The sequence below is a fragment of the Hyla sarda genome, chromosome 2, assembly GCF_029499605.1.
Source record: "Hyla sarda isolate aHylSar1 chromosome 2, aHylSar1.hap1, whole genome shotgun sequence".
Lineage (NCBI taxonomy): Eukaryota > Metazoa > Chordata > Amphibia > Anura > Hylidae > Hyla > Hyla sarda.
Genome location: NC_079190.1, coordinates 291,564,280 through 291,589,384, shown reverse-complemented (window position 1 = coordinate 291,589,384; position 25,105 = coordinate 291,564,280). Strand labels below are relative to the sequence as shown.

Here is a 25,105-nt window from a genome sequence, read left to right as displayed (position 1 = left end):
GGGGAGGGGCCGTGGTGGCCGTTTCCCAGCAGCAGGACTCCCGCGATGAGACATCTTATCCCCTATCCTTTGGATAGGGGATAAGATGTCTAGGGGCGGAGTACCCCTTTAAGTCACATAATGAAATAATTACCAAACTTATGGTCTTTTACAGGCAACGTGGAGGTGATGCACCTATGTGATCCTCATGTGGATATGGCAACCCTTGATAGCTGCAGATCCGTCCGGACCTAGTGTTGCAGTTTAGGTAGTGCTGCTACGTGATAAGATACGCAACCATATGTAGTCTTATATAGAAAAAAAAGCACGGAGCACTGACCGTAATTCTGCAGAAGGTGTCCTTTATTGGAGTTCACACAACTTCCATGTGTACAGTTGGGGAGAGCGGACGTTGGTGTAGACTAGCAGGCAACGGACCTTATCACGCGTTGGCGCTTCTTCAGGCCCTATCAAAGGGCCTGAAGAAGCGCCAACGCGTGATACGGTCCGTTGCCCGCTAGTCTCCACCGACGTCCGCTCTCCCCAACTGTACACATGGAAGTTATGTGAACTCCAATAAAGGACACCTTCTGCAGAATTACGGTCAGTGCTCCGTGCTTTTTTTTTTTTCTTCGATATAAGACTACATATAATTACCAAACTTGTCATGATAAAAAGGCACTGGAAAAAAAAACTAAGAAAAGAAACGCCAAGACTAAAACCCACTATTAAAAAAAAAAAAAAAAACAATGCTTCTTGGGAGTGCAAAATTTGCCTTGTGGTAATGCCACACCATTATATAAATTCCTGCATCCTACAACAATGTTTATGTAGTTGGCACAGTTGTATGGGCACTGTGAGGGACGTGAGACACTGACATTCTATAGTCACTCAGCCGAGTGCCCACTCCTGACACATAAAGCCAGTGGCTTAGTAAGGGCGGGCACGGAGCCCAGACTGCTATTACACACTACAGCCTAGCGAGGTTGCTGTAGGGAACGAAGACAGCCCTTCTCTAAGGTCCAACAAATACGTTTCCTACTTTGTATGACGCAAGTATGAGTGGCTGCTGCGGAGAAGATATTTCAGTCTTCAGCGAAGGAAGCCATGTTATTGTAGTCAAACAGTGTATTGCCTATGAAACAGACTACGATAAAATGGCCGCCTTGTTATGGGTCATCAAGGAGACAATTAGCAATTTGTTCTCTTGTGCAGGGACGCTTCTTTCTTTACAGCATGGTGGCAAAGCTGGACGGGACAGTAACTTAGGTGAGCGCCTGTATGTTTGGACGGGTGAAAGGAGGGCTTCTCTCCCTGTGCGTTACTTTCAGTCCTGACAGTACTGTTATTACCCCTGGACGTTGCTGGGTATATCCTGGGTTTCACGGTAGAAGTGTGTAGCAGCAGAGCATTGCTCATCCAAATGATTCCCGTGTGTTTTTCTCTTGTCTACTGTTCCATATAGATTATAAGGTATATGGTCATTGGGAAGGCTTCCCTTGTGAGCCATGGTGAGGTGCTGTCTGTCTGACTGACTATACTACATGGTAGGTAGGGGCTGTGGAGTCTGTTAGGAGCCTTTGTCAATGAGCCTCAGGCTGTTTTCATACTGTGAGCATTCATCCGTTATTAAACATCCGTTTATTGTTTAATAACGGATGAAATAACTGGTGCTAACGGCTGAATAATGTCTATCAAAATAACAGGCATATTCATCCGTTAAATAACATCCATCATGCACAGCTGTTTTTCACCTCTGCCTACAGACTCCCACAGCTGGGACTACTACTCCCAACTACAGACAGTTCCATGATGGGGGTTGTAGTACAGGGGCTGAGGGATTGATCGCATCAGGTTTCACTTCTGCATGCCCCGCAACCCTGCCATGTATCGTGTGTTTTTAACTTTCATTTTTAAATTCCCCCACAGGGAGCCCTGAATGGCCTGTACTGAGGAGCCATTCAGGGCTCTCCGCGTTTTTTAAATTGAACATTGTGAGTGGCAGTGGGGGCCATATGTATGTTATATAGCGCTGCAGGGGGGGGCAGACATATAGCCTATATATTTAGCCCCCCAGCACATTTATAATATGCTCCCCGCAGCGCATTTATAAAGAGATGACCCCCACCGGCGCATTTATATTGTGCCCCCCGCTGGCGTTTTTATAATTTACCCCTGCCAGCGCATTTCTCATATTATGCCACTGCAGCATTATATGTGAAAAGCATTCTACCAGCAGCCGGCCGGCCCGATGATGCTGACACAATGCTTTTCATACATAGCGCTGTGCTACGAATTAAAAGTATTTCTATCAGCATCATTGGGCCGGCCGGCTGTTGATAGATATGCCACTGCAGAGCTATATGTGAAAAGTATATGTATTTAGAAGAGCGGTGGGGGGCAGATAACGCTATATGTCTGCCCCCTTCCGACGCTTCTATATACATATGCCCCTGCAGCGCTATGTATGAGAAGTATTGTATCAGCATCATTGGGTCGGCCAGCTGCTGGCTCTATGCGCTGCTGATAGAATGCTTTTCACATGTAGTGTGCAGTGGCATAATATGAGAAATGCGCCAGCAGTTGGCACACTATAAATGCACTGGCGGGGGGGGTCCATATCTTTATTAATGCGCTGCGGGGGGTCCATATATATATTAATGTGCTGGCTGGGGTCATATTATAAATGTGCTGAGGGGCTAGATATATAGGCTATATGTCTGCTAACCCCCGCCCCCCCCCCCCCCTCACAGCGCTTTTAATATACTGTACATAATGGCCCCAGCTGCCACTCACAATGTTCATTTTAGAAACCCCGCTGGGAGCCCTGAATGGCTCCTCAGTACCTGCCACTCATGAAGGTAAGAACTCACTATACATCGCAGGGTTGCGGACCATTCCGCCAACTCCCCAGCTTAATAACTTCTGATAGCATCGGGTCTCAGAAGTGAGACCCAGTGCGATCAATCCCTCAGCCCCTGTACTACAACTCCCAAATCATGGTACACTAATGTAGCCTCCCCAGCTGGCTGCAGACTCCCGTAGCCAGGGAATTACACAACAAACAAGTCTGTTCCATGATGGGAGTAGTAGTAGTAGTCCCTCAGCACTGCAGGAGTCTGCTGATGTCACCTCTTCTGAGCATGCTCAGAAGTAATAACGGATATTATAAATCAGGTTCAAACGGATGTTATAAAGGCTCATCCGTCATCCATAGACTTCAAGGTTAAAAAAACGGCCGTTAATTTACCCGTTTCTTGTGACAGAAGAAAAATTAGTGCATGTGCCGTTTTTTCTTCCGTCACAAATAACGTCTGTTATTCATGACGGGCCATAACGGGTCATAAAGGATCATCAAAAGATCCTTGAGACTTGAATGAGATTTTGTAACAGACGTTTAACATCCTTTTTAAGGCTTTTCTAACGGATGTTTATAACGGATCTTTTAACGGAACAACTTTATAGTGTGAAAGGGGCCTTAGAATAAGTACAAATGTTAGACCAGTGTTTCCCAATCAGGGTGCCTCCAGCTGTTGCAAAACTACAACCTCCAGCATGCCTGGACAGCCAACTGCTGTCCAGGCATGCTGGGACTTGTAGTTTTGCAACAGCTGGAGAGACACTGTTTGGAAAACATTGAAAGAAATGTATCAAAACTTGTTGAGAGAAGTTGATCAGTTGCCCATAACAAGAAATCTGGAAAATGAAAGAAGCGATCTGGTTGTTATGGGCATCTGGACAGCTTTTCCTCTGCACAGGTTTTGGTAAATCTCCCCCACTGTTAGGCCCCTTTCACACTGCCCTTGCTTCCGGTCAAGAACGGCCGTATAAACGGACGAACGAGGCATAAAGGGGTTATCCAGGCTTTAAAAAAAATTGGTGGGGTCTGCGCAGGATAGACCATATATTGTCGGGGGACAGACTTCGGGCATTTATGCTCAGTGTTTACCTCAACCCCTATTGTTTGTACTTCAATACTATTAGGGAGCATTCACACTATGAAATATGTCTGGAAAAATTCTGGGCAGATATTCTCAGTGCAGCAGCCACCGCTGATGTTAATCTGGGTCCGGAATCCACAGTTTGTTTGTCGGAATTGTCTGTTGCTGAAACCCATTTACATCCAAGTTATATTTATGCAACAGAAATTCTGTAGTGTGAATTTTGGAGATGAGCGAACTTACAGTAAATTCGGTTCGTCACCAACTTCTCGGCTCGGCAGTTGATGACTTATCTTGCATAAATTAGTTCAGCTTTCAGGTGCTGCCGTGGGCTGGAAAAGGTGGACACAGTCCTAGGAGACTCTTACCTAGGACTGTATCCACCTTTTCCAGCCCACCTGAAAGCTGAACTCATTTATGCAGGATATGTCATCAACTGCCGAGCCGAGAAGTTTGTGACGAATCGAATTTACTGTAAGTTCGCTCATCTCTAGTGAATTCACCTGTAGTAGCCACACTATAAGGTACTGTCTAATTTACTTGAACAAAACTGCAATACCTTGAGGATAGACCATCAGTTTTGAACTCCCTGGGGATGCAAGGAGTGAATTTACACCCTTGCCGCATGGGCTTTAATGCACCAGGGCATCCTGGAGTGTTTCCTGGAGTGTTAAAGGGGTACTCCGGTGAAAACCTTTTTTCTTTTAATTAAACTGATGGCAGAAAGTTAAACATATTTGTAAATTACTTCTATTAAAAAAATCTTAATCCTTCCTGTACTTATTAGCTGCTCAATACTACAGAGGAAATTCTTTTCTTTTTGGAATGCTCTCTGATGACATCACGAGCACAGTTCTCTCTGCTGATGTTATTATAATAATATTTATTTATTTATTTATTTATTGCTGTCCTTAGTGGGATTTGAACCCAAGTCCCCAGCACTGCAAGGCAGCAGTGCTAACCACTGAGCCACCATGCTGCCCTTAGCATACATCTGCTATGCACGGTTGCTAAAATGGACAGAGATGTCAGCAGAGAGCACTGTGTTCGTGATGTCATCAGTGTTCCAAAAAGAAAGGAATTTCCTCTGTAGCATTCAGCAGCTAATAAGTACTGAAAGGATTAAGATTTTTTCATAGATGTAATTTACAAATATGTTTAACTTTCTGCCACCAGTTGATTTAAAAGAAAAAAGGTTTTCACCGGAGTACCCCTTTAAGTAACTTTGAAGCAGGTGCTGTGGTTGCTTCCTTGTGATGTGTGTCAGTTACTATTAGTAGCTAGACCAGGTATAGGCAATCTTCGGCACTGCAGATGTTTTGGACTACATTTCCCATGATGCTTTTGCAGCATTTTGGCTGTAAGAGCATCATGGGAGATGTAGTCCAAAACATCTGCAGTGCCGAAGATTGCCTATGCCTGAGCTAGACACTCACCGCTAATCCCACCGTCATTAACCCTTTAATCGGCATTGATCACGGCATAGAAAGAGAAACATCTGTGTTAGCTCAGGGTCGGTCATCGGGGAGCAGGAGACCTCCACAGTGTGATTGCGGCTGCGGCGGTATTTTAAACCAAGATGGCTCCGGAGGGTCCCGTTACCTGCCTCCTGCCACCGATTGTAGACTCACTTATGTAGCTTGGTTTAGCCAGACTGTATCAGTGGATTGCCGATCACACTGTGTAATGCTATGCAAAAGGCATAGCATAATACGGTGAATGCAATCTAATTATTGCAAATAAAAGTCCCCTATGGGTACAAAAGCGTCTAAAATTATATAACCCCCCCCCCTCCTAATAAAAATTACCCTTATTTTCCCATTTAACCAAAAACATTAAAATAAGAAATATATTTCTCAAAGCATGTATAATTGCCCGAAATATTAAAATATGTTTATGATTCCGCACAGTAAACGGTGTAAACGTTAAAAAAATTGTATGTTCAAGCCTCTTTTGAACTCTTTAGTTTACCATGACCACTTCCTGTGATTCAAATTACAGAAAATTACCCCCCCTCCCCTCCTCCCTCTTTGCTGGTGTAGAAACCTTTTCTCTTCTTGATGTTGAGGATGCCACCTTGTTAAAGATACAGTCCTGGGTATAAATAGTTAATGGGAGAGCTCTTTGTACCACATATTGATATATTTATACATAGTTATTTGTTCGGTCTTAAGCCATAATTTTTCTACACTGTATAACCCTAATTCTGATAATCTTTCTATTATTGACTATTTACATGTTGGCACACTTGACTGCTCTTCTCATTTTGAGATGGAAGGGGCACTGGGATCCCTGTACTAGAAGGAGCCCCATCAATCTAATATCTTGCACATATCCTGTGTCTTAGCCTAGCCATGTACAGAAGATAACTGCCTGCCAACGGCCATCTCTCATGATCTGCCCATACACAGCTGAGTGTGCATTGGCTCTAAACAAGGAGAGGGGAGAAAGCCACTGCGGACTCCTAACAGTGGCATACCTCCCTGAAAACCTTGAGTCCCCCATGCACATTAGATGGTTTCTGGTTCCATATCTAAAGCTATGTTCACATCAAAGCTCCAAGGCTTGACAGCGTTATGACACAGGATCCCATGTCTAATTTACTTTGAATGGGGGTCCGCCAGGGTTCCGTTAGATGTCAGTTATTTTTCATGATTTTAGCTGAGAAAAAAAAACTGACATGCTGGATTTTTTTTCTCTCTTTCTCTAAGAGTAGGTTCACACGCAAATGATCCACAGCATATTTTATGCTGCGGATCTGCCGATGATGGGCCCTACAGTGTGCCTCCAGCTGTGCTTGTTTGTAGCAGTTGCGTGTCACTGTGCACGGTGTATTCGCACATATCGTGATTGCTGTCGACCTAGCTCAGGAAGTAGGCATGTTCACAGTGTGTCTCCTGTAGCGGTAGATTAGGCACACTGTAGGGTCTGTCGTCGGCAGATGTGCAGTGTAAAATACAAATCGGTTCCGTGTGACCCTACCCTAATGGTCTGTTCTGAGTAATGTACAGTATTCTGAGCAGATTTGATGCACAGGATTTTATGCTGCAGATTTCAATGTAAACTAAATGACTGAATACAGGTGCACATCCTGTACAGAATACTGAACGTGTGAATAGACACATAATAATGGAATTGTGAGACAAAGCTCCCTTTCTTGCAACTTTTACTGAAAAAATGCTGGAGCAAGAATAAACAAAATTATTATTAGATGCCTTGGTCCTGGGATCTGTCTAGCTCTGGGCTAAACACAATTATTTTCGATGCTAACCATATTTGTTTTCTTTGTAATCTACTTTCTTTTTAGACCACAATCGCAGTCATGACTCGCTCAAAGCAGATTGGGAATCACAAAAGTGACAAAAAGAAAAATATTTCAAAACTCTGGAAAACCAAAAGAAGAGTTAAAGACGTAGATCAGATTCATGAAGATCTTCGTCCAGAAAATGCTCATCGCTTACTAAAACAAGAAATTGACTATAGTCTTCCTGGCAATGCACAGCATTACTGTATACACTGCGCGTGAGTAAGACCAAAATGAATTGAAGCATTCTCTTTTGTACTGTGCAGTATGGGTAAACTTTTTTTCAAATAAAAAAAAAAGCATAATATATAGAGGAAGATTTTCAACATACAGCTAAAGCAATATTCCCAAGCCAGTGTGCCTTTAAAAAAAAAAAAAAAATAAATAAATAAATAAATAAAACGAAAATGTGAAAATATCTGTGTCCTTAAGGCCAAAATGGGCTGTGTCCTTAAGGGGATAATCCGTCATTATTCCCTGTATATTTTTTAAATTTTTTTATTTATTATTGATAAATAAATATATATTTAAGCTTTTACCAATTGCATCTAGGTGTAGGTCAAGACAATTCATGCACTGTACCTAACAAAAACCCTCACAATAAAATTTAGAACCTTATCTTCAATATAAAAACTATTCATTGATTCTGTAAATTGCAAGTACAAACTGACAACATAAGCTTAAGGGTAGGGTCACCCGTAATGGATCCACAGCGTATTTTACCCTGTGAATCTGCTGATGACCAACCATAGAGATAGCCCTCTGCCTGTGCCCCAGCAGTCCACTGCTATGAGCACACACATGCCATTTTATCCTGTGAATGCGCCAGGTGTTCTTGAGATACTTTTTGGCGCTGATATGCTAATATTTAGTTCTGCACAATGGAGACGGGCTCCTGCACTCTAAGCGAACTGTTTCCCCTCACCTGGGTCCCACTGGCTCCTGCCCGGCTGACATGAATGAAGATCTCATGCATATTCATGATGGGGAAGTAGAGAGCAGGACCTAGGGGACAAGAAACAGCTTGCGGAAAGTGCCTCCATTATGCAGGACTAAAAATTTGCATATCGGCGACAAGGAGGATTACTCAAGAACCCTGAATGTATTTGAACCAGGTAAAAAACGTTATTTTTTTTTTGGGGGGGGGGGAGAGAATCACCGGTAGCATGTAATCCAGCTGTCGGTTTCACTTTAAGATATAGTAATTCAAGATAATCTATAGTATCTAGTGCTAAAAAAAAATAAAAATTGAGTAGGTATACTGAACCATATAGAGGTGGGGTTAGGGCATTTCTACAAGCGTATCATACATAGTAAGCACACACAGGGGTAGGTGTGAGATGGAAAGTGAATCTGACAGCAGCATCCCCCACACTAACCTTAATATAGAGGGTAATAGTGCAAGTGATGTTGATTCAAATACAGGTTACCTTATAACATTTCCTGATGTGCTGAGGTTGAGGAGAGAAATATTGATGAAGGGGCAGAGTTATTATCCATAGCGGGCAGAAGGAGCATTGCTAGTACAGCATTAACCGGCACAGGGAGACATGACAGTTTTATGCTGCATATCTCCTTTAATGAAGCGGAACAATGCAAATAAATGATGTGCACATTCTGCTTTGTTCCTGCAGTACCACTCTCTGCTGGGCCCAGGACTTTTGTACTTATGTAGTGGACCGGGTTACATGTCACCTGCACATAGAGCCAGTGCTGGATTGTGATAACTTTCTTCAAAAGTAAATATGAACTGCTGGACACAGTAGTTGACACCTCTGGTGGATAGTGCAGCTTAAAGGGGGTTGTCCTCATGAAGAGCATATGGATGTGTTATGAAGGGGATCCTCACTCAGGACCCTGATTCTGTGAAGAGAGCGGTCCTGACCCATCTTTGTATTACAATAATGATAAATGGCTGCTGTATACTGCTACTTTATCCCCTTCTTGCTTCCTCCAGCGAAATCAGCTGTTTTCCAGATTCCAAAGGGCAGTATAATGCACTGATAGGTGTGTATGTGTATCATGTAAGGGTCACAAGGAACAGATCCACAGCATATTTTTTTGCTGCAGATCCTCTGATGACAGACCCTACAGTGTTCCTCCAGCGGTGCCTGCTCGTAGCGGCAATCCGCATCTACTAGCAGGCACACAGTGATCTGTGAGTCGCCACACGCATGCACAGTGTAATTGCACATATTGCATCTGCTCTCGGCCCTGCTCAGGGAGCAATCTGGTTGCTATGGGCAACTGATCGACATTTCTCATCACAGGTCTTTATGAATCTTCCCCAATGACCTATATTGCTGTACTATTCTTCTCCCCCATTGATATGATCACTTCCTGGTTTCCTCTCTGACCCTGATGTTGCCAGGCAACAGAGCACATACTTTCCCACAAGCCACCTTGCTTGAATACACAATAGAGACTGGGGGAGGTTTATCAAATCCTGTCCAGAGGAAAAGTTGCTGAGTTGCCTATAGTAACCAATTAGATCGCTTCTTTCATTTTCAGAAGGCCTCTGAAAAATGAAAGAAACTATCTGATTGGTTGCTATGGGTAACTCGGCAACTTTTCCTCTGGACAGGATTTGACAAATCTCCCCCAGACAGTTGAACTGGGCATGCTCGATCGTCTCGGTGGATGCCCTAAGACTTTCATAACCAAGGGCAACAGGGTAAAGCACATAAATGATCAAATATATATATTTATTTATTTATCTCTCTTATAATGCATCCGTTTAGACCTATTTAGCCATGTGGTTTTTAACTCCTTCATGACAAGCCCATTTTGACTATTCATTCTTGCTTTTTTGTTTTTTCCTCCTTGTCTAATCCCTTTTATTTTTCTATCCCTGAGAGCCTGGTTTTTGCGAGACCACTTGTGCTTTGTAATGATGCCTTTCATTTTGCCATAAAATTTGTCAAAGCCAAAAACAATATTATTTAAGGGGGAAATTAAGGGATATTGAAACTGTGGAATCGCTGATGTCTATTAGTGACTGTGAGGGCCGGCTGGCGGTAGCAGCTGTCGCTTCCGTTCAGCGAGGTGTGCGCAACTTGTGTGCTCACTTCATAGAACTCTTGCAGGATGTAAATGTACAGCATGGTGTGCACATCCACATTAATTGTCGGGAAGGTGTTGGGTCTTATGCCAAATATAATGGTTTAGTAGAAAAAGAAGAAAACAAATGTGTCTGGGCCTTATATGTACAACTAAATTAACATGTTATGTTTTGGTAACATTATATTGCTGTGCTGCTGATCTGTTATATCTGTATGTCACCTATAGATACAATATTATTACTCTGAGAGAGAGAAATGTGTACTCTTGCTGTTATGACACCCATGTTGTTCTAACTAGACGTTATTTATTTCTTTTTTGAAGGAGATACTTTGTGGACCTGAAGACTTTGAAAGAGCATTTTAAAACCAAAGTTCACAAGCGCAGGTAAAGATATGTAACCATTTATGCAGTAACAGGAAGAAGAAACTTGTAGAAGCTTGTTGGGATGTGTGCATGTTGATGTGGGAGGTTTACTGGGCTCGCATGGTGGAATGACAGATCTGACAGTGGATGTGATCTCTCTGTTATAGATTGAAGCAACTGAAAGAGGAGCCATACACCCAGGAAGAAGCAGAGAGAGCAGCCGGGATGGGCTCATACAAAGCACCCAAGAAAATTGAGGTCCAGACGCAGGAAGTGCCAATGGAATAGCACTTTTTGGCAGACTTTCCTTTTCTTATTGAACTGTGTGCTTTGATTCCCAGTGCAGCTCGTCCGATCCTCCTCTCTTCTGGCTGTAAACCTATAATAGCTGCTCTCGTGTATGGATGCTGTCACCTAAACAACTGTGGTGTTATACATTGTGACTTGTAGGTTAGTAGTTAGTTACTGCGAAACTCAAAGGAGGAGATTTATTAAAACCTGTGCAGAGAAGTTGCCTATAGCAACCAATCATATTGCTGCTGTTACTTTTCAGAGACCTTTAAAAAAAAAATAAAAAAAAAAAAAAAAAAAAGGATCTGGTTGCTATGGGCAGCTGCTCCACTTTTTCTCTGCACAGGTTTTGATAGATCTCCTCCCAAAGTGTCCATAACAACATTTGTTCATTTTGCAAATGATAGTAAAAATTTTCACTTCAACATTCTAACCTGCGTTTCTTCTTTTGCTTGATGCCTGGGTGAATGTCTTGCCTTTTGGGTTCTGTTTTACATATGCATTGTCTAAAAGTCACTGCCCTGCTGTTAGCGGTGGATGATATTTATCCATTCATAAGTTATATAACAGGATGACCTACTCTTTGTGAGGGTGGGAATAAATGTGCAGCTTGCTCAGGCATCCACAAACATGTCCGCTTGTCACCTCGCATCTGCTCACTCATCTCGCACGGATGCACAATTGGGGCTCTAGCGTTTAACCTCTGCATTGCTGTTAACACTGAAAGTTAACATGAAGTATAGTATTTGGGGGAAATGGATTTTAACAGGACTATTTCTGTCTATAAAAATTTTTATAAAAAAGTATAAAAAGTATAGTTTACTTTATCATTCAGCATTTGAATAAAACTATAAACACATAAACAAAAGAAAACACACAAAGATTTTTTACTTAGATTTAATAGATTTGACCCAGGGACAATATGCTACAGTTCATGTGAAGTATTTGCCCCATTTCTATCTGTGAAGTTGTCTCTGTAGCAGACTAGAATTGCGCACAGCCAAACAGCCTGATAACCACCATTGATAAATGAAAACGACACAAGTCATAGATTAATGTTCAGAATTTCAGTATTTTCTAGTATTTTCTATGCAGTTAGATTCTCCAACCAGTGTTAAATACATTGGGCCTCATTTACTATTCTAAACCCGACTTCTTTTGTCGGGTTTTTTTGGCGCATCTTTGTCTGCGACATGTCGCAGACATCGTGCGCCAGTCTGCGACACGATGCAACATTTTTTCTCGACGGACCCGATGTGGATTCTCCCAAACCCGAAAAAGGGGCGTAACCCGACATTTCTGAGCTTTCCCACGTATTTATAAAGGTTTCCAACCCGAATTTGTTGAATTGTTGAATTGGATTTTTTCCTGACAACTCAGAGGAGTTGGAAACCAAAACCAACAAAACCCAGTGCGACAAACAGGATGCGACATAATAATGAATATCAGGGGAAAAAAGCAGAAAGCAAGATAGACTTACAACCCGATTTTCTAAGTAAATGAGGGCCATTGTGTGTAGAAGATACAATGAACAGAGATAACATAGCATCTTGGTTTAATACAGGAGTCCTACATTATACTTAATCACCAAATACAGACAGACTTTCACTAATGTGCTGGATGTACAGTCATGTAACATGGGCAAAAGCTTCTCTGTTAAATGTCTATAGCATTGTATATAACAGATGGGATCTTATCATTACATTTCAGCCTTCAGTTTAGGACACATCCTGACACACAGCTGGGGAAGTTCACCCCTATCTGCAGGTAAACTACATGTGCTTATACATTCTCGGGCCTCGTAATACATTCTTTCTAGCACTCCTTAACGAATCCACATGACAATTGCCATTTTCGTTTCTAAAGTCAAGAAGACGAGAATCTCTGATAATCTTATTTATAGTACATGCAGTTTTGTAGAAGTGTTTAATATGTTATCATTGTGAAGGTGGAAGGTGTGACTCCTGCACCATCTGACGGACACTATAGTAGGATAGTCCAAGACCCATGAGAGCAAAGAGTAAAGCCAAGTGATTGACTAGTCTGTCTTTTGGCTCTGCTGCCAGTTCTCCAGACACCTGCAACTGAAATAGGATAAGATAAATGTTTTTTTCGATGAGGTTATATGACCTTCCTAGTAGCTAACATTTAAATACAATGAATCTTAGTTAAAAAAGTAAAGAACTAGGTTACTGTAAGATAAATCGCATATATAACGCAAACATATACAACGATACCTGCAGCAGTCGGAAATAGCCAGGGGTGAGACGTCCAAGGCGGATTATCATTCTGCCTCGAATCTGGTAATCTGTCTTTCTAGCTCAAAGGATGCTGTGAAAGAATACTGCGTATTATAAACACGGATACAAAAAAAAAAAAATCGAAAGACTAGTAAACTGCAGATGATATTCCCACCACCAAAGGAAGGCTTCTAATTCATGAGAATATGGAAACCGTTGCTGGAACAATAAGCCCCTTGCTCAGCCCTGTAAATCCTCCAATTGAAGTTTTTATATTTCTTGCAAAGACTGTCTGTTCACAGTTTTGTCATTTTACCATACCGTAGTTGGGTCCTTGTTTATAGAACGCATAATGATATTTGTTTGTAAAATCCATTTCCTCATTTTACCCTAGAACCATCACCGTGTCTTTGCCTTCCTACCTACAAAAGCAGGTCTCCATTTCACCTTGTTGAGGCAGAGCGGCGCCGTCTCCTCTAAATATGTAGCTACAAATGATGGGATGATGCACGGCAGTGTATCTACCACTTCTGAGCCCTCCTTCTTATTATAAGCACATCGGCAGAGCCCCTCCCAAAAAGAACAGCTGTCAGAAGAGATCAGACCAATGGTTGTTTAATACAGCCAGAGGGGAGCGTGGGGACAGGGAACAAAATGTAGGTTAAACAAACTGGGAGATGAGAGAAAAGATCCACACAGTACTGTCTCAACATTTTTTTAGCTGTGCAAATCTTATATTGTAGTATCCTATTGATATTGACAGCTATGTTAACACAATGGTTTCCATATTGTTGCCATTACATCTTTCACATAAACCAGAGAGATTATGACTTTTAATGGCTGCAAGGCTGCATAAATGACTGATGTCATCCTATATGGACTACAGTTTATGAATTAGAAGTAATTTTCTATATAAGTTGTGTACAACACATTGAAGGCGATACCAACAAAGTCAAGAGAAAAGACAAAAATAATTACTTCTGCTCTACAGCTACCATACTAACTCTCTGGATTAAGAGGATTCAATCAGAAATATAGCTCTTACTCATGATGTCATCTCTAATCTATGAATCATCCCCTTTATGATATAACATGAACTAGCATCAAATCCACCTTGTGAAAACAGTTCTTATGCTGTAATAATTCAGCCCATTATTTTTTAACATTATTAATGCCTTATGTACCACAGAATTTTTTTGTTTGTAAATCTTTATTTAGAAAGCCGTAAGGTTTTAATTTTTTTGTCAACATAGATGAATTACAGCTTATTGTTTGGGGGATGATAACATTTTGATATCCATATAACTTTTTGATAAACTTTTCATTTTACAGATTACAGATGGGTAGTTGGAATTTGAAAAAAGCAATTCTGCTGTTGGATGAAAACAGGATTTGTGTTAAAGGGGTACTCCCGTGCTTAGACATCTTATCCCCTATCCAAAGGATAGGGGATAAGATGCCTGATCGCGGGAGTCCCGCCGCTGGGGACCCCCGTGATCTTGCACACGGCACCCCATTTATAATCAGTCCCCGGAGCGTGTTCGCTCCGGGTCTGATTATTGGCGACCACAGGGCTGACGGCGTGTCACGTCACGCCTCCGCCCCCGTGTCACGTCCGCCCCTCAATGCAAGCCTATGGGAGGGGGCGTGACACATTCAAGGCACCCAGTGGCCAGCAATGAGTCCAGATCTAAATCCTATTGAACATCTGTGGAGAGATCTTAAAATTGCTGTTGGGGAAAAGGCGACCTTCCAATAGGAGAGACCTGGAGCAGTTTGCAAAGGAAGAGTGGTCCAACATTCCGGCTGAGAGGTGTAAGAAGCTTATTGATGGTTATAGGAAGCGACTGATTTAAGTTATTTTTCCAAAGGATGTGCAACCAAATATTAAGTTAAGGGTGCCAATAATTTTGTCCAGCCCATTTTTGGAGTTTCGTGTGACATTATGTCCAATTTGCTTTTTTTCCTCCCTTTTTTGGTTTAGTTCCAATACACACAAAGGGAAGAAACGTGTAGAGCAAAACATGTGTTACTGCAATCCTTTTCTGTGAGAAATACTTAATTTTCTAGAAAAATTTCAGGGGTGCCAACATTTACAGCCATCACTGTTTGTCAGGGCGTGTACAACTTTGAATATGGACCACAGAAAGTCAAGGAGAGAGTTGTCTTGGGAGATGAGAGAAAATTATTGACAAGCATGTTAAAGGCTACAAGACCATTTCCAAGCAGCTTGATGTTTCTGTGACTACAATTACACGTCATTCAAAAGTTTAAGGTCCAGGGGACTGTACCGACCTCCCTGGACATGGACACAAGAGGAAAATTGATGTCAAATCAAACATACGTATAATACTAAGAGGCCAAAACAACTTCCAAAGACATTAGAGGTGAACTCCTAGGTCACGGTACATCAGTGTCAGATTGCGCCATCAGTCGCTGTTTAAGCCAAAGGGAGCTTAATAGAAGATGATTGAGGAGGACACTATTCTGAAGTGCCCTTCTCTGAGTCCTAATGTGAATTCTATTGAATATCTGTGAAAGGAGCTGAAACATAGTCTGGAGAAAGCATTCTTTACACCTAAGACATGATACTTATGAGGAGGAGCCAAGATCCCTGTAGACAAGTGCAGAAGTCTCATTGAGAGTTACAAAAATTGCTGGATTGCAATGACTGCAAATTCAGAGTACTATCATTTTTGTCCTGGCCATTTTCATATTTTTTTTTTATGATTCTGTTGAACCACTATTCAAAAGCCATGTCTTATTTTCATCAGTTAATTTTCAGTTCCTTTTTATTTATTCTTTACACTTTTTATTACAATTTTAAGTTATTGTAGGGAGCATTTTGAATTTTTTTGGGCGGACAATTTTGTCCACGTCTGTTTTTTATAATTCAGGAATGAAACAACCATCAACATGGCTTTATCTGAGAATGGGGCCCACCAATATAAATGCAGTATGTCCATTCTGCTTGACCAATCAAAACAAAACTTGCTAGCTATAGTGGTTATCCTAGTTCTAGGCTTGCTGATACTTAGGGGTATTCCCACTGACCGCTGATCATCTGCCATCCTAACTTGCTTCTGTCTTCCAGCTGCCGATTTATGTTAAATTTGGCTTGTGATGAGATATAACTCCTTGCTTCAGTGAGTTTTAGGATATGTTTTACACTTGGCAGATTTATTGCAGAATTTTCTCTGACTAAAGTTCTGTTTCATTCATCTGAATGGGGCCAAGTCTACTTATGTGAATGTTTTTTTTACAAACACTATTCAAATGAATGGATTAGATGCAAACATTTCTGCAACAAATCTGTGAATAACATTGGCATATTTCACTGTACTGTATAGTATACAATTATGTTTTCTACTGGGACTCGGAACTCGGTTAGTTCAAACTCCAGAACAAATTTCCTTATCACAATCCATTTATTTAGGAGCCAGACTTAAAAAGTAGAAACTGTCAAAAAACTGTTGTAAGGCTTGGGCACACAAGCTGAGGTAGACAGTTAACAATGATAACATACCACTTGCTGCCTGTCCTTAAGCCCTTGAGGAACAATCCCATTTTCACCTTAAGGACCAGAGCGTTTTTTGCAAATCTGACCACTGTCACTTTAAGCATTAATAACTCTGCTGTAATGCTTTTACTTTTCATTCTGATTCCAAGATTGTTTTTTCATGACATATTCTACTTTAACATAGTGGTAAATTTTCAGCATTACTTGCATCCTTTCTAAAAAAAAAAAAAATTTAATTTTGCATTTTTATTACTTTGAAACTCTGCTTATAAGGAAAATGGACATACCAAATAAATTATATATTGATTCACATATACAATATGTCTACTTTATGTTTGCATCATAAAGTTGACATGTTTTTACTTTTGGAAGACATCAGAGGACTTCAAAGTTCAGCATCAATTTTCCAATTTTTCCCAAAATTTTCAAAATCGAAATTTTTCAGGGACCAGTTCAGTTTTTAAGTGGATTTGAGGGGTCTTCATATTAGAAATACCCCATAAATGACCCCACCATAAAATTTGCACCCCCCAAAGTATTCAAAATGACATTCAGAAAGTGTGTTAACCCTTTAGGTGTTTCACAGGAATAGCCGCAAGGTGAAGGAGAAAATTCAAAATCTTCATTTTTTACACTCACATGTTCTTGTAGACCCAGTTTTTGGAATTTTACAAGGGGTAATAGGAGAAAAAGCCCCCAACATTTGTAACCCAATTTTTCTTGAGTAAGGAAATACCTCATATGTGGATGTCAAATGAAGGAGAGACAATGGGATTTTGGAGAGTGAGTTTTTCTGAAATGTTTTTTTCAGGGCATGTCACATTTAGGAAGCCCCTATGGTGCCAGAACAGTAAAAAAAAAAAAAAAAACATGGCACACTATTTTGGAAACTACACCCCTCAAGGGACGTAACCAGGGGTCCAGTGAGCCTTAACACCCCACAGGTGTTGGATGACTTTTTGTTAGTCAGATGTGTAAATTAAATTTTTTTTTTCACAAAAATGCTGGTTTTCCCCCAAATTTTACATTTTTACAAGGGGTTATAGGAGAAAATGCCCCACAAAATTTGTAACCCCATCTCTTCTGTGTATGGAAATGCCCCATGTATGGACATCAAGTGCTCTGCTGGCGCACTACAATGCTCCTAAGAGAAGGAGTCACATTTGTCTTTTGGAAAGCAAATTTTGCTGAAATGGTTTTTGAGGGGGATGTCACATTTAGGAAGCCCCTATGGTGCCAGGACAGAAAAAAAATCCACATGGCATACTATTTTGGAAACTAAACCCCTCAAGGAACGTAACAAGGGGTACAGTGAGTCTTAGCACCCCACAGGTGTTTGACAAATTTCCGTTAAAGTTCGATGTGAAAATGAAAAATCAGATTTTTTCTCTAAAATGCTGGTGTTACCCCAAATTTTCACAAGGGGTAAAGGGGTAATAGGAGAATAAGCCTCCCAAAATTTGTAACCCCATTTCTTCTGAGTATGGAAATACCTCATATGTGGATGTAAAGTGCTCTGCGGGTGAACTACAATGCTCAGAATGGGGTATGTTCATACTCAGAAAAAATGGGGCTACAAATTTTGGTGGCCTTTTTTTTCCTATTCTCCCATGTGAAAATGAAAGGTAGCACCAGCATTTAGGGTAGCACCAGCATTTTAATGAAATTTTTTTCATTTTCACATCCAAATTTAACAAAAATTTGTCAAACACCTGTGGAGTGTTGAGGCTCACTATACCCCTTGTTACGTTCCGTGAGGGGTGTAGTTTCCAAAATGGGGTCACATTTGGGTATTTATTGTTTATGTTCATGTCAGAACCGCTTTAAAATCATCCACCCCTATGCAAATCACCAATTTAGACCTCAAATGTACATAGTGCGCTCTCATTTCTGAGCCATGTTGTGCACCCGCAGCTCACTTTACACCCACATATGGGGTAGTTCTGTACTCAGGAGAAATTGCATTACAAATTTTGGGGGTCTTTTTTTTTTCCTTTTACCGCTTGTGAAAATTAAAAGTATGGGGCAATACCAGCATGTTAGTGTAAAAAAAAAAAAAAATTTTTTTTACACTAACATGCTGGTGTAGACCCCAACTTTACCTTTTCATAAGGGGTAAAAGGAGAAAAAGCCCCGCAACATTTGTAACACAATTTTTCCCGAGTATGGAGATACCCCATATGTGGCCCTAAACTGTTGCCTTGAAATATGACAGGGCTCCAAAGCAAGAGAGCGCCATGCGCATTTGAGGCCTAAATTGGGGATTTGCATCCACCACAAAAATACCATACGGCAGTGTTTCCCAAACAGGGTGTCTCCAGCTGTTGCAAAACTCCCAGCATGCCTTGACAGTCAGTGGCTGTCCGGCAATACTGTGAGTTGTTGTTTTTCAACAGCTGGAGGCTCCGTTTTGGAAACAGTGCTGTACGAGACATTTTAGTTTTTTTTTATTGTGGGGGGGAGACTGTGTAGGGGTATATGTATATGTAGTGTTTAACTTTTTATTTTGTGTTAGTGTAGTGTTTTTAGGGTACATTCACACAGGAGGGGGGTTTACAGTGAGTTTCTCGCTGGGAGTTTGAGCTTCGGTGAAAAAAATTTGCCGCATCTCAAACTTGCAGCAAAAAACTCGCTGTAAACCCCCATCCGTGTGAATGTACCATGTACATTCACATGGGAGGGAGGCAAACCTTCAGCTGTTGTAAAACTACAACTCCCAGCATTCATTGGCAGACCAAACATGCTGGGAGTTGTAGTTATGCAACAGTTGGAGGCACATTGGTTGCGAAACACAGAGTTACTTAACTCTGTTTTGCAACCAGTGTGCCTCCAACTGTTCCAAAACGAGAACTTCCAGCATATATAGTCTCTCAGTGCTGGGAGTTGTATTTTTGTAACAGCTGGAGGCACACTGCTACAACTCCCAGTATGCCCTTCGGCTGTCCGTGCATGCTGGGAATTTTAGTTGTGCAACAGCTGGATGCGCACTTTTTCATAGAAAAAACGTGCCTCCAGCTGTTGCAAAACTACAACCCCCAACATGCACAGACTACCAAAGGGCATGCTGGGAGTTGTAGTTGAACTCCAGCTGTTGCAAAACTACAACTCCCAGCATGCCTTGTGGCTCTGCATGCTGAGAGTTGTTGCTAAGCAACAGCAGGAGGTGAACAGGCCTCACCTCCTGCTGTATCCTGCCGCTGGGACCGCCGCAGCTCCTGAGGTGACCTCTGCCGAGCCAGGGAGAGGTAAGAGACCCCGGCCGGCCTCGATCGCCGCCCCGATCACCGCCCAGCAGGGAGTGGTTGGTCAGTCATTCCAACCGATCAATCACGTGATCGTGAGGCGGCACCCATGCCACCTCACTCCTGCTGGGAAAGGGTCAATGGGGCTGTTTTCAGGTCACCAGAGACCTGATTGACCCGGAATCGCCGCAAATTGCCAGTCTGAATTTTGCCTTGGCCTAAACAACTTTATTTACCTATGCTGTTTACCCCAGGATGAATAAAATCTCTTCTATCACTCCGTGTTTATGGGCTATGTCACAAGTATATGTTTGGATAGTAAAAACTACTGACCTGTGAATTTTTATTGGCTTAATTTAAGGCATAAATATTCAGCTGCATACATTTTTATAGTATTACAATCTGTAGTTTTCTCTGTCATGCTATTCACAAAATGCAAAGAAATGCTCTAAGACAGTGGTTCTTAACCTTGTTGGAGGTGCTGAACCCCACCAGTTTCATTTGCACATTCACCGAACCCCTCTTAATTGGAAACATAAAATATGATTTTTTTAAATTCAAAACAAAGGAGGTATATATTTAAGTATATATTTATACATGCACAAAATGAACAAAACCATTAAGAACAAAACCGTGAAAACATGATTTTCACACAAAAACATAATGAATATTTACTGCAAATCAGTGTGACTTCTGCTGTTGTCTTTCAGAGACCAGTTCAGAAATGCACGGCTTTACCTTGGCAAGTGCCACTCTCATGTCATTTTCGCAACAATGGCAGTGTTACCCCACATTAGGCAGGCAGTGTTCCCCCCATTAGGCAGGCAGTGTTCCCCCACATTAGGCAGGCAGTGTTCCCCCACATTAGGCAGGCAGAGTTCCCCCACATTAGGCAGAGTTCCCCCACATTAGGCAGTCAGTGTTCCCCCACATTAGGCAGTCAGTGTTCCCCCACATTATGTAGGCCAGTGGTCTTCAACCTGCGGACCTCCAAATGCTGGGAGTTGTAGTTTTGCAACATCTGGAGGTCCACAGGTTGAAGACCACTGATATAGGCAGTGTTCCCCCACAGACATACAGCCTCCAGCCATATACAGTGTATGGCTGGAGGCTGTATAACTGTGTACTGCCCACTTCAGTGCTCCAACCACCGCTTTGGCTATAACAGTAGGTCTCGGGACCGGTGGTCGGAGGACCGAAGATGACGTGCCGCTGGTCACTTACCAAGCTGGCCAGCGCGCATCTTCCTCCTTCTCTATCCTCCGGTCCTCGGCGCCTTCGTTTCCATGGGCACACGCACGGGACGTCAGTGATGTCCCGGCGGCTCTGCATTTTTAAACTTAATGCGGGGCCTCAGGGAGTTAATAGTGATGGGGGGAATTGCCCCGTCGCTACAGGACGGGCAAACACCGGCTCTGCTCGGGGCCCCAAGCAATTGCTTGGTTTGCCTGTCCTGCTGTGACCTCCCCCGCCGAACCCCCCGGGACTGACTCACCGAACCCCTGGGGTTCGATCGAACCCAAGTTAAGAACCACTGCTCTAAGATATGCATTCCCTTTGCCATACAATTTTCTCCGTCTTTTGCATACAATTGAATATATGTTTTTTTCCAGGCAGAAAAGAGAACTTATTCCACTGTATGACTGAAATGTGATTGCAATGAAAATTTATGCTCACCTGATTATATATATATATATATATATATATATATATATACACAGTTGCAAGAAAAGGTTTGTGAACCCATTGGAATTATATGGATTTCTGCACAAATTGGTCATAAAATGTGATCTGATATTCATCTAAATTATGCCTCGCACAAAAGAGCTCTCAGAAGAACTACGTTTAAGAATTGTTGAGTTGCCGTCATTTAAAGATGACTGCAAGAGCACAGCTTAGACTGCTCAATGAGGTGGAGAAGAATTCTAGAGTGTCTGCTAAAGACTCACAAAAGTCTCTGGCATATGCTAACATCCCTGTTAGCGAATCTATGATACGTAAAACACTAAACAAGAATGGATTTCATGGGAGGATACCACTGCGGATGTTCTACAGCAGTACTGGCAGAATATTCAGTGGACAAATTAAACCAAAGTTGAGTTGTTTGGAAAAAAACACAACACTATGGGGGAGATTTATCAAAATCTGTGCAGAGGAAAAGTTGCCCAGTTGCCCATAGCAACCAATCAGATCGCTTCTTTCATTTTGCAGAGGCCTTGTCAAAAATATAAGAAGGGATCTGATTGGTTGCTATGGGCAACTGGGCAACTTTTCCTCTGCACAGGTTTTGATAAATCTCCCCCTATGTGTGGAGAAAAAGAGGCACAGCACACCAACATCAAAACCTCATCCCAACTGTGAAGTATGGTGGTGGGGGCATCATGGTTTGGGACTGCTTTGCTGCGTCAAGGTCTGGACGGATTTCTATCATCAAAGAAAAAATAATTTCCAAGTTTATCAAGACATTTTGCAGGAGAACTTAACAGAAGATTGGTGTTGCAACAGGACAACAACCCAAAGCATAGAAGTAAAAATCACAAATTCTGAGGCCTCCCACAACAACAAGACATACAACATCAAGGGACAATACTCCTGCACCACAGAGAATGTAGTCTACATGATACAATGCACCAAGTATGACCTGGGATGTTACATTGGTGAGACCAGTCAGCCACTCAATAAAAGGATGAACCTCCACAGATCGTCCATCAACAACCATAGAGAAAAGGACTATTGCACCCCAGTTGGACACCACTTCACTCAAACAGGTCACTCCCTACAGGACCTCAAAATCAAGATCCTGAAAGGAAACTTCAAGAACACCCAGGAAAGAAAGACATTTGAAGCCAAAATGATAGTTCTTTATGACTCCAAGAACAGAGGACTTAAGGTGGATTTAAGCTTCTTATCCCATTATCAAAATTTCCTATAACCTTTGCTAAACTCTCTACCCTCTCCCTGCTCTAACACCATCACACCCCTGCTCCCCCTCCCCTGTCTAAGTCTTATCTTCAGTCTATGGCTCTATAGTAAAATTGTCTGTCCAGCGTAACCACTATTCTCACCTCTGCTCTCCAGCCCCCCCCCCCCCTCATCCTTATCTGTATCTATCGTCCTATTGCTATACAATTTATGGCCCAACTTAATGTCCATTCTCCACTAATGTTGTTTTAACCCCTGCATATTTTGTGAGATAGAACCTGTGTTTTCTCCTTGTGAGCTCAGAAATGCCTATGACTTGATAAAGGGAGGAATCCCGAAAGCTTGTCTCTACAAAATCTTGTTAGTCCAATAAAAAAGGTATTACAAGATACTGCAACTACCGATGATTTTGCTTTTTGCATCACTGGACTAATATGGCTACTCCTAACTAATCTATATATATATATATATATATATATATATATATATATATATATATATATATATATATAAAATGTTGGTAGGTTACAATGATTACTAAACACAGCATCATAATTCTGTTTCAATAGTATGCTTTCGATGTGTCTGCTAAAGGCGGTACTATGCACCTCTTTGCCTCCGTTCGGTGGTGTATGCTAAGGTTGCAGTTTTAAAAGTGTATAAAATAGAGGAGCAGACTCTACTATTTCATACAGAGATAATACACAGTAAACACACACACTATGCAGTAATTGTCACGATGCCGGCTGGCAGGAGGTGGATCCTCTGTGCCAGAGAGGGATTGGCGAGGACCGCGCTAGTGGACCGGTTCTAAGCCACTACAGGTTTTCACCAGAGCCCGCCGCAAAGCGGGATGGTCTTGCTGCGGCGGTAGTGACCAGGTCGTATCCACTAGCAACGGCTCACCTCTCTGACTGCTGAAGATACTGAAGATAGGCGAGGTACAAGGGAGTAGGCAGAAGCAAGGTCGGACGTAGCAGAAGGTCGAGGCAGGCAGCAAGGATCGTAGTCAGGGGCAACGGCAGGAGGTCAGGAACACGGGCTAGGAACAGACAAGGGAACGCTTTCACTAGGCACTAAGGCAACAAGATCCGGCAAGGGAGTGCAGGGGAAGTGAGGTAATATAGGGAAGTACACAGGTGATCACACTAATTGGTAATTGGGAAGATTGGGCCAGGCACCAACATTGGTGCACTGGCCCTTTAAATTGCAGAGACCCGGCGCGCGCGCGCCCTAGGGAGCGGGGCCGCGCGCGCCGGGACAGGACCGACGGAGAGCGAGTCAGGTACGGGGACCGGGGTGCGCATCGCGAGCGGGCGCCACCCGCATCGCGAATCGCATCCCGGCTGGAGGCGGTACCGCAGCGCACCCGGTCAGTGGATCTGACCGGGGCGCTGCAGCAACGAGGATGAGGCGAGCGCTCCGGGGAGGAACGGGGACCCGGAGCGCTCGGCGTAACAGTACCCCCCCCCTTGGGTCTCCCCCTCTTCTTGGGGCCAAAGAACCTGAGGAAAAAAAAGTCAATTTTTCCGTGATGAGGTCCGATGCACATTAGGAGGGGTTCTGTGCGGAAACGCATGAGACAGTCCAATCTTTTATTGTTAATACAATAGATGTAGAGGGGTCTGGCGAGACTGGTCACAGGGACGTAGAACCTGTTGATAAGAGAGGCCAAAAAAAATTTTCCTGCAGATCCGGAATCCAAGGAGACCATAGTAGAGAAGGAGAAGGTAGAGGCAGATATCCGCACAGGCACAGTAAGGCGTGGAGAAGCAGAGTTGACATCAAGAACTGTGTCACCTTTGTGCGGAGTCAGCGTACGTCTTTCCAGGCGGGGAGGACGGATAGGACAATCCTTCAGGAAGTGTTCGGTACCGGCATAGTACAGGCAAAGATTCTCCATGCGGCGTCGTGTCCTCTCTTGAGGTGTCAAGCGAGACCGGTCAACTTGCATAGCCTCCGCGGCTGGAAGCACAGGAACGGATTGCAGAGGACCAGAGGAGAGAGGAGCCGGGGAGAAAAAACGCTTCGTGCGAACAAAGTCCATATCCAGGCGGAGCTCCAGACGCCATCCGGAAGAACGCATGTCAATGCGAGTGGCAAGATGAATGAGTTCATGTAGGTCAGCAGGAGTCTCTCGTGCGGCCAGAACATCTTTAATGTTGCTGGATAGGCCTTTTTTAAAGGTCGCGCAGAGAACCTCACTATTCCAGGACAACTCGTAAGCAAGAGCACGGAAC

At 42.6% G+C, this 25,105-nt stretch overlaps 3 protein-coding genes across 6 annotated transcripts in view; 1 reads left to right on the top strand and 2 right to left on the bottom strand.

The window, feature by feature from the left end:
* The window catches only part of C2H1orf232 (chromosome 2 C1orf232 homolog), a 69,718-nt gene extending 62,498 nt beyond the window's left edge, over window positions 1-7,220 (bottom strand). Inside the window, exon 1 of the mRNA XM_056557460.1 lies at window positions 6,157-7,220. The gene's annotated coding sequence lies outside the window, so the exon portion shown is untranslated. The remainder of the gene's footprint in view (window positions 1-6,156) is intronic.
* On the top strand, window positions 1,067-11,366 carry ZNF593 (zinc finger protein 593). The gene is made up of 4 exons (XM_056557463.1): window positions 1,067-1,248; window positions 7,228-7,442; window positions 10,609-10,671; window positions 10,818-11,366. Exons 2-4 carry the CDS (start codon window positions 7,243-7,245, stop codon window positions 10,936-10,938), a joined length of 384 nt encoding a protein of 127 aa, XP_056413438.1. The 5' UTR covers window positions 1,067-1,248; window positions 7,228-7,242; the 3' UTR covers window positions 10,939-11,366.
* A 478-nt stretch (window positions 11,367-11,844) lies between these two features.
* Window positions 11,845-25,105, bottom strand: part of ZNF593OS (ZNF593 opposite strand) — an 84,855-nt gene continuing 71,594 nt past the window's right edge. For 3 of the 4 annotated variants that reach the window (XM_056557464.1, XM_056557465.1, XM_056557466.1), the window contains 2 exons: window positions 13,179-13,272; window positions 11,845-13,025 (listed from right to left, as the gene is read on the bottom strand). In XM_056557464.1, the coding sequence (XP_056413439.1) occupies window positions 12,879-13,025; window positions 13,179-13,229 (198 nt within the window). In that variant the 5' untranslated portion in view covers window positions 13,230-13,272 and the 3' untranslated portion in view covers window positions 11,845-12,878. Of the gene's footprint in view, window positions 13,026-13,178; window positions 13,273-21,167; window positions 21,205-25,105 lie in introns of those variants that run through there. The other variant, XM_056557467.1, reaches the window with a different exon arrangement.